Consider the following 10,309-nt stretch of genomic DNA (forward strand, 5'->3'; position numbering starts at 1 on the left):
TTATTTCTACTAGGAAGCTGACTAATAATAAAATATATTAAAACATAAAATCCTAATTGAGTTAGGATAGACAGCATAGAAACTGTCTAGCCACGTTTTAGCCTCAAATCTCCTCCAATTCCGGGGCAACATAGTTTGTTTTAAAGATAAGAACGTTCTGAACACATCTCCAGAAGGCCACGAACCCATCCAATCTCTTGCATACATCGGCATCACATCCTTCTTCTGTCAAGTTGCCAAATAGATTAGGTGTCGATATAATTTCTACTGGTTCCTTGAAAATTAATTATGACCTTGTTATTAAAGATGTCCTTTATGTCCCTCCTTCAGTCAATTTGCTTTCGGGCTGGGTGTATATCTTTTATTTCTCAGAGACCTCAAAAGGCCCAAGGCCCAAGGCCCAAGTCTTGATTATTTAAATATTATTATTAATCAAGCAAGCCAACCATCATAGTCTTCACTACAAAGCCCATTAGCCCACCAATCTTATTTAATTGGTGTTAAGGTTTCATGCTTATAAAGTATGTGGAACCTTTTGTTTTCTCCAATGTGAGACATTTGCTTTCAAACTTCCAACAATATTATCTTACCAAGCCCACGGATATCAAGCCTCCGCCTGCAGCACATACCACCTCTACCAATTCTTATTTGTGGCACCGTCGTCTTGGGCACCCCTCTGACGCCTTATTACAATTTCTGTCCAAATTCTTATATGGTATTCCCTTCAATTTAAATTCTCATTGTGAAATCTGTCCAATGGCCAAACAGACTCGACTACCATTTTCTTTAAGTTCTATTTCTACGCTTGCACCCTTTGGTTTGATACATTGTGATATATGGGGAGCTCATCGCATTAATTCACATTCTGGTGCTCGTTATTTTTTAACCATCGTGGATGATTTTTCTTGTCACACAATGGGTTCATCTTATGCAATTTAAATCTGAGACACAGGACCTATTAAAATCATTCTTTGCTTTCGTGCGAACGTGAATTTACTTCCATGCGTCCTTTCTTTAATGATTTGGGCATCATTTTCCAGCATTCTTGTCCTTCTACACCCCAACAAAACGGTGTTGTTGAGTGCAGACACTGCCACCTCCTTAGTGTCACATGAGCCTTACGTTTTCAAGCACACATTCCCTTAAAATTTTGGGGGGAAAGCATTCAAATTGCTGCATATATTATCAACCCTTTTGCTTTCCAAAAGAACACCATATGAAATGCTCCATAAACAGGTATCCCAATATCACCACTTAAGAGTCTTTGGTTGCTTATGCTATGCCACCAATACCAAACCTTCTTCAAAGTTTGATTCCCGAGCAAGACAATGCATATTTGTTGGGTATCCATTGGGTCAAAAAGCCTATAAACTATATGACCTTCGAACTAAGACATTCTTCTCTAGCCGAGACATTGTTTTTCATGAACAAAATTTTCCATTTTCTACCTTGCCTTGTGACATCCAACTTGATCATTTTGAACATCTTTGTTTACCTTTGCCTATTCACGATGCCATTACTTCCCACTCTACACCAATACCACCGCTAGACACCCCAAGTCACACACAACATGAAACACCGCCGCCTATACACATATTGGCCCACCACATGAAACACCATCACCTCCACACATTGACACACCACCAATTACTCAACCTGAACCAAACACATCACCTCAATCCAATGTATCTGACCAACATGACAGATCCTTATCCAGTCCCACTCCTCTAGTTGCACCACATCGTAGCCAAAGAGACCTCTAAACACCATCATAGCTCCAAGATTATCAATGCTCCCATGTTGGTGTTACTCCGCTTGGCCCATCATCATCTTCACGGTCAGGTACACACCACCCTCTCTCAAATTTTATTTCCTACAATTGTCATCTTCTCACCGTTGCTTTCTCAATAGTCTTTCTACCTCTGTCAAACCCACCACATTTGCACAAGCTGATGCTGATCCTAAATGGAAATAAGCCATGCAAGTTGAGCTTTTGGCTCTTGAGCACAATAATACCTGGACTATGACTCTACTGCCTTCTGGACAACACTCAATTGGTAGTAAATGGGTCTATAAGATCAAGTATCATTCATATGGCACAATTGAATGCTACAAAGCTTGTTTAGTGGCAAAAGGATATACTCAAATACAGGGCCTCGATTATACGGAGACATTTGCTCCAGTTGCAAAACTTGGCATTGTCAAATGTTTGCTTTCCATTGCCACTGTCCGTGGCTTGTCCCTTCACCAACTAGACGTGCAAAATGCTTTTTCCTCCACGGTGATTTGGATGAGGAAGTTTATATGCTGCCTCCTCTTGGTTTTCGTCGACAAGGGGCTAATATGGTGTGTCGACTCAACAAGTCATTGTATGGCCTCTAGCAGGCATCTCGTAATTGGTTCTCTAAATTTTCTAATGCTATCCAGAGTGCTGGTTATACCCAATCAAAGGCAGATTATTCATTATTTACTCGTGTATGTGGTGAATCATTTACATTAATATTGATTTATGTTGATGACATGATAATTACAGGAAATGATGACAAAGCCATACAAGACCTTAAAAATTTCATTCACACCAGTTTTCGAATCAAGGACGTGGGAAATCTCAAGTATTTCCATACTAGATATTCTTGAAGATGCTGGCCTACTTGGTGCAAAACCTGTCACTTTCCAATGGAAATAGAACTTGAAATTGACTCCAACTGACGGTGAACTGCTCAAGGATCCACCACAATATAGGCGACTTGTTGGGCGTCTTATATACCTTACCATCACAAGGCTATACATTACCTACTCAGTGCACATTCTTAGTGAATTTATGCAGCAACCAAGGAAGCCGCATCTAGACTACAAGAAAAAAAACCTTTTTCGTGACCAAATTCAATGCAACCAACCAAATTTTGATCGCCAAAGAAGCTTATAGGCGACAAAATTATGCAATTTGGTCACCAAAGTTTTTGTCAACTATAAGACTTCAGCCAACTGAATGGAGACCAACTATTATTCAAAGGCGACCGAAATTTTGTGTGGTCAACTAACAATTTGGCTACTAGACAAGTGTTTGGTCGCCATTTTTTGAAATGGTGGCACGGGAAAATGAAAAATTAGGGGCGACGAAAAAATTTGGTGGCCAAGTTTGCTAGAATGGTCTCGAAAAGAAAACTCGAGCCTAAATATTTCATGGGATTTACGCACAATATATTTTCGTCGCCAATAAGAGATTTTACGAATTGAAATTTTAAAAACTAGGTCGTTTTTACTGACCTGGCTGTTTGGCCACCAAACGTTTTTGTGGCTGATTCTTGAGACTACAAATATTTTTTAAAAAAAAATTCCTTTCCGAATCCTTTATTCCCCAATTCACTTCTCTATACTTTCTCTCTGCATCGCGCGCACCACTGCTGCTCCGGCGCCGACAGAACCATTGTCCACCGACGACGACCAGTCATATACAATCTCTCTTCCGTTATGATTTCTCTTGGCATGAGTTACTTATTTCCCACTCTCTCTGCCCCTAATTTTCTAGAATCTCCTCAGCCACTTGCTTCTTCTACTGCCTCTCTTCAAGTATGGACACCATCTCACTGACCCTAATTTTCTAGAATCTCTAGAATCTCCTCAGCCACTTCCTTCTTCTACTGCCTCTCTTCTTTGAATTTTTTAATTTTGAGTTTTGGGTTTGCCATATTTTGATCTGGCACTTACAAATGAACCCTGATTATGTTATCTCTCTCACGCACATGAGAAATTCATTGTTTGTTAAAACATGACGGTGAGATTTCTGTTCCAGAATCAGGAAAATATGCTGCTTCTATGAATGTATGATAAAAATGGGAATTGGCCTTGCCGAAAAGAGGGAAACTCCTTGTCTTCTTAAAGTTTTGTTCTTGATACCACACATGTTGATTCTATATAGAAAGTTGATAAGTAATATGTGCTTATTCCTTCATGTCTAACCTTGAGTCTGTTGCTTGGCATTATGTTGAAAGCTGAATATATGCTACTAATTTTGACAGAAGATGTAAGGCTATGTGGTTTTATGTTGGGGCTTTACCTTGGATATTTGCCCCGTTTATGATTGCTTTCATTATGATGGTTTGGATTAATAAGCAAAAAAATAATCTTGTTTTTATACTGTTATGTTTTTATGTTTTCGATTGTGATGTTCATTGAAATTAAGGGCAGAGGTTTAGACTATTTTGAGTCTGGAGACTAATTTGGTCTCAACCTCTCCCAAAATTAAGTCTTTTGCTATGTTTTTCTTTTGTAAAATCAATTATCTAGCTGCTTCAATTTTTTTTGTACTTTTTAAATGATTATAGTGTTCTACACTTGAAAATCATATGTACATTGCTTGTTCTCTAGTGGGATCCTTTTTGTTTTCTCAATTAACTTAAATGAGAGGATTTCTTTGCTAATCAGCAATTTTAGAAGAGTATGTTCGTTAAGTAACATTCTTGGAGAAGTTTTTGGTTAATTTTGAGTCTCCAGGATTATGAGAAACTGATGGGTCTTCTTAGGGATTTGGTTAGCAGCAGGCCATGGTATTGGCATAGATTAGGAAAATTAACTGTTTTGTACTATTTTTGCTGTTTTTTTAAATTTTATGGTGTCTAACAGAGTTTGTTTTATGTTTTGCCTTAGGTTTCAGTTTGAAATACTTGCTTAAGAGGCTATATTCTGTCAAGAGGTATGGATAGCTAAAAAGCTTGCTTTTTGGTTAAGAGGAATATTTGCTTCAAAATATTGTTACCATTATCCACATGAAACTGTTTGCTACTATCTATATGTATCCTTGTTGCTGTCCCTTTGCTGTCCCTTTGGTCTGCAATATAATATTTCTTTCTTTCCTTTTATTTTAGAGCAATCAGATTTAGTCTTGCTGATGTCGCTTTGGTTTGGAACATAATCCCTCAGTTGTGCAGACAGTAGTGAAATTGTATAGTTAGATTGAAAAAACCCAAAACTAATATGTTTTAGTATTATTACGATTAATTGATATTTCTATGTTTCTTTTGTACGTTCAAATTAAAAAATAATGTCCTCCCAGCCATAAACGTGCCAGTTTGCCAATTTGCCAATTTGCCAATGCCATCCTCCTCACATACATCACATGGCCAGGTTCTGCGGCTGCTTCCTCTTCCTCATTTACCTAAAAGAAAGGGTCTATATCTCTAGTATTTGCATCCAAAAGTCCCATGCCATGCCCTGCAGTACTAGCTAGCACTACTGCCTCTGTTGTACTTGGTCCCCTGATTTGGTTTTTTTGAGCCATGTGATGCTTTCAGCTCCCTAGATCCAACTCCAATTGCTATTTTTTATTAAGTCATGTTTTACTGCCTATAATTGGGACCTGCAGTTTGAAGTTTTTGATTTAGACAATTCATGTATGCTGTCAAAACATAAATGGTGCAAAGCTAATGCCGAGAACAGAAAAAAGAAGCAATATGATCATACGGGGATTAACGTCCATGTAGATGTGCACTGATCAAGCTTGAGCAGTAAGGCCTTTCAGTCTTGTGGTTAGTAGGTTTGCTTTTCCTCGGATGTTTTCCAATTATGAGGTGATATGATACTCTTCCTCTTGTCTTGGCATTATTCTCATGGCTATGAAATTTCAATGTGCAATGAATGGCTATATCAATCGAAAAGATTAGTTTTGTGTAAAATTGAATGCAAGTAAATTGTATTGCATACCTCTGTGGTGTCTGTGGTTGACTAGTCTGTGTTGCATATCTATACTAAGGCCAGCTCCGTGAACAAACTGTGTACTGGATTGGGCCCCAATTTGGGGCCATATCTATTAAAAGTTTAATTTGAACTTATTCGATGAAATTTGACCTTTTAGCGACGAAAAGTGGTGGTCGCCGAAAGGAATTTTCCTTGTAGCTCATTGTGTCTTATGTTATTTAAAGAAGGCACCAGGCTAGGGTATTTTGTTTCCCACATAGAGTTCCTTATAGCTAAGGGGTTATTGCGCCGCCGATTGGGCTGGGTGTTATACCACAAGAAGGTCAGTCACGAGTTTTTGCATATTCCTTAGTGATGCACCTATATATTGGAAGAGCAAGAAACGAACCACTGTGTCACGTTCATCAGCAGAGGCAAAGTATAGATCGATGGCCTCTATCACTTGCGAGTTGGTATGGTTGAAATATCTTTTGGAAGACTTGCAAATTAAGCATGAACAACCAACAATCTTGTTATGTGATAACCAAGCTGCTTTACACATAGCGGCAAATCTCATATTCCATGAGCGTGCAAAACATATTGAGTTAGATTGCCATATAGTGTGTGAAAGGACCCAACCAGGTCTTATTGCAACTACTCATGTACCTTCTGCCCATCAAATTGTAAATATATTCACAAAACCTCTTGGGAGTGCACTGTTCCATCACCATCTACGCAAGTTAGGAGCTTTGGATATCCATGCTCCAACTTGAGGGGGCGTATTGAGAATCAGCAAATCTCTTTAGTCGCGTTTAAGTCAAGCCATAATTGTAGGACTCTCATGCAATCTTTCCATTATTCTGATTGTAATCAATTGCAAGACTTTAGGCACGAGTTTAGTTAACTTTATGTATACAGCTCTTCCTTTCTTGTATTGAAGATTTGTATCTGCTTGCTAAAACATCAATGAAAACACGAGAAATTTCTCTGCAAGTTCTTCCCTTTTACTAGTTTTAACGAATCGCGAGGTGGTGGAACCTCAAATCGGTGCGGTGTCCAAAAAAAATGAGGTAACCACTGATTAGGCCAAAAATCAGCAAAAAAATCTCCTGCCAAATTTAAATCCCTAATTTCAAAACCCAAAATTGAGCACTGAGAAGCTTTAAATCAAATAGACGAGAGAGATAGAAAGGCGAGGCTGAGAGGGACACTGAGAGGGCAGAGAGATAGAGTTAGTTAGTGATGAAAATCAACCACCCAAACTAGGCCCCCAAAAAAAAGGGGAGAGAAGATATGGAAACATACGGAGAGGAGGGAAAAAGAAAAAGAAAGATGTAGAGAAGAAGGAAAAAGAAAAGAAAAAGTAGAGATGAGAGATGAAGAATCTGGAAAAAAAAAAAAAAAAAAGGAAGAGAGGGAGAGAAGGAGGAAAGAGAGATGGGAAAAAGGAAAAAGAGTAGAAAGAAAGGAGGGAGAGGAAGAAAGAAAAAGGAGAGGAAACGAACGGAGAGAGAGGAGGAAAAAAAAGAGAGAAGAAAAAGGAGAAAGAAAAAAGAGAGAGAGAGAGAGAGAGAGAGAGAGAGAGAGAGAGAGAGAGATAGGGGTAGGAAAAAAAAAATTTAATTAGTTGCGGTATACTGCAATATAGGGATTTGCGAAATCGCATCCACAACCGCATATTGAGGTTGGTTTTCTCGATGTCACAATTTTGTTGCGGTGAAATTGTGGCTAGTTTTTGCGGTACAAAATGCCAATCTTAAGATAAGGGTCCTGGGTATTGTAATAATCAATAGGTGACAACATCAAGGGGAGCAGCAGAGAGCAGTAGCAAAAACAGTGATAAGGGTCGACCTCAGAAAACGAACCTTCTTATAGATCAGGAAAACTGGGTCACAGGCAGGGACGGACCCAAGAATTTTATGTCGTAGGGTCATAGTGTAAAAGTTCAATTTTTTTTTTTTAAAGATTAAAATACCATTGAAAATAAAACTAGAGTACATTCATTCATAATTCATGTAAAAAAACAACATTACAAATTACAATTGGCCACGACGAGGTTTCATATTTTGAAAACGTAGCATTATAGCTTCATTTTCAATACAATCAAAAACATCCTTCTCAACATAAACAAGCAAGCTATCACTCAACCATTGATCTCCCATTTTGTTTCGAAGTGGACCTTTGATAATATTCATGACGGAGAATGCCCTCTCGACTGAAGCAGTAGCAACCGGTAAAACTAGAGCCAATGTAATAAGCAAATACACATAATTGAATGCTCGATGCATCCTGATCTCCACCATTTTTTTTGCAAGATCACCAATCCCTTGCAAGTCAGAGAAATCACTACTCGAACTCACATAATGAATATAAAGCTCAAGTTGATCATCAAGTGCCAAAAGATCCCCATCCGAAAAGTCTTGAGGATAAAATTGAGCAAGACGAAGTAACTTTTGTTTATCAAAAGCTACAAATGAATCATTTGGACTCAAACATGCCAAACAAATAAGCAACTCAGTATTTACCTCATTAAAACGATCATCTAACTCCGTAAGTTGCTCGTCAATGACATAAATAAAGAGCTCCACACGATAATGATGACGATTTGTCTTTATTGGAGCATTACGCCTTGACCTCCCTGGAAGTACGAAGGCCTCATCCATGGTAGGAACATCAATATGATGTTTGTCACAAAATGAAGACACCTCTTCAACCAATGCATCAAACCCATTATTCCTCATCCAATGTAGCTTTTCCTTGCATGATTTCACCAAAGCCATTGCATTCACAATTTCTTGATCTTTCTTTTGCAATGCTTGTGACACATCATTTGTGAGTCCCAATATAGCCTTCATTAAGAATAGGTGAAACACAAACTGAAAAGTAAGAATTTCCCTTTGAATCTTATTTGCTTCACCGGCACTATCATTGGGATTATCATCAATAATCATTTGAAGCACATGAATCACAGATGAAAACATAGAAATGATGCTAATAATGGTACCGTAGTGTGAGCTCCATCGTGTGTCACCGGCACGTTTGAGACTTGTTTCTTGATGCAAACCTCGCCCGTTATAAGACAATCATTTTCAAAAGCTATCACAAGTTCTTCTTGGAGTTGTGCTCTAAGTGCATCACGCCGCTTACACGATGCTCCAACATGGTTAACCACACTATTAGTGGTTGTGAAGAAAGAGGCAATATCAATATTCTTCTTTGCTACGGCAACAAGTGCTAGTTGAAGTTGATGAGCAAAGCAATGAACATAGTATGCACAAGGTTGTTCTCTCAAAATCTTTGTTTTAAGGCCTTTCAACTCACCTCTCATATTGCTAGCTCCATCATAACCTTGTCCTCGTAACTTGGAAAAGCTCAAACCATTGGAAGAAAAGAATAGGTCAATGGCATCCTTTAGTGAACTTGAAGTGGTGTCGGTAACATGTTGAACCCCCACAAACCTTTCAATTACATGCCCTTTGTCATCCACATAACGCAACACCATAGCCATTTGCTCTTTCACAGAAATATCACGTGCTTCATCCACCAATATAGAAAAGAATCTATCTTTTAAACCACTCATGATGACATCAAGTGTTTCCCCGGCACATGCATTGACAATATCTTTTTGAATCTTTGGAGCTACTAACTTGAGATTCCCCGGAGCATTTTCCAACACAACTTCTTTAACTTTCTCATCATTGTCTGCAAGGAATTGCAATAGCTCCAAGTAATTTCCCTTATTGCTTGAAGTGGCACTTTCATCATTTCTACGAAAAGAAAGACCTTGTCTCAATAGAAACTTAGTGCACTTGATTGATGCAATTAAGCATCTTCGATATGCCATACGAGCTTGTTCAGAGTGTTTGCTCACAGCCGTTTCAATATGTGTATTTTGATTCATCAAATTTGTAGCGGCTTCTCTAGCTTTATTATGAACACTACCAACCGGTCCAACATGCACCTTCATTCTTTCTCTCCCTTTCTTCCAATTCTTAAACCCTACTCCAGTGAAGGCTTCACTACCCACTTGTTCAAAATTGGATTTAAAGAGATAGCAATAAAGACAAAATGCAGCATCTTTAGATACACTATACTCCAACCAATCAAATTCATCAAACCATTGGGGAATGAAGCGTCGATTAAGTCCTGAGATATTACTTTGTGGGAAAGAATGACCTCTAGGTTGACAAGGTCCTTTTTGTAGATATGCTCTTCGAACCTCATCTCTAATATTAGTATCATACTCAATCATACGAATTCCTAGTCCCGGGTCTGCCTGAAGATTAGCCAAAACCTCATCTAACTCACTTTGTCTTGAACTTGAAGTTCTTGAACTACCCACACTATCCGAACTACCCAATGATGACTTTCTCTTAAAAAATCTTTCCATAATTCTACATAAATTAATCAAAATAATAACTAAAATCAATTCAAGAGAACACCAAATTTATACCAATTAACCACAAAAAATTCATAAATGAAACATCCAATAAATCTAAACAACACCAAATTTATACCAATTAACCACAAAAAATTCATAAATGAAACATCCAATAAATCTAAACAACACCAAATTTATACCAATTAACCACAAAAAATTCATAAATGAAACATCCAATAAATCAAAACAATATAA

The 10,309-nt window shown here is 38.1% G+C and overlaps 1 protein-coding gene and 1 long non-coding RNA gene across 2 annotated transcripts; one reads left to right on the forward strand and one right to left on the reverse strand.

Annotated features, from left to right (window-relative positions):
• The first annotated feature begins 3,300 nt into the window (after positions 1–3,300).
• LOC117619317 lies at positions 3,301–6,666 on the forward strand. The gene is made up of 2 exons (XR_004584554.1): positions 3,301–3,570; positions 4,648–6,666. It is a non-coding gene; the product is annotated as an uncharacterized LOC117619317 (long non-coding RNA).
• Positions 6,667–7,709: 1,043 nt separating this feature from the next.
• Positions 7,710–10,063, reverse strand: LOC117618011 (zinc finger MYM-type protein 1-like). Its single transcript, XM_034347644.1, has 2 exons — positions 8,678–10,063; positions 7,710–8,522 (listed from the first exon to the last, which is right to left on the reverse strand). The coding sequence occupies exons 1-2, from the start codon at positions 10,061–10,063 to the stop codon at positions 7,710–7,712; spliced, it is 2,199 nt and encodes a 732-aa protein (XP_034203535.1).
• Between the last annotated feature and the right edge of the window lie 246 nt (positions 10,064–10,309).

Source organism: Prunus dulcis, chromosome 2 (assembly GCF_902201215.1).
Source record: "Prunus dulcis chromosome 2, ALMONDv2, whole genome shotgun sequence".
In the NCBI taxonomy this organism is placed as follows: Eukaryota; Viridiplantae; Streptophyta; class Magnoliopsida; order Rosales; family Rosaceae; genus Prunus; species Prunus dulcis.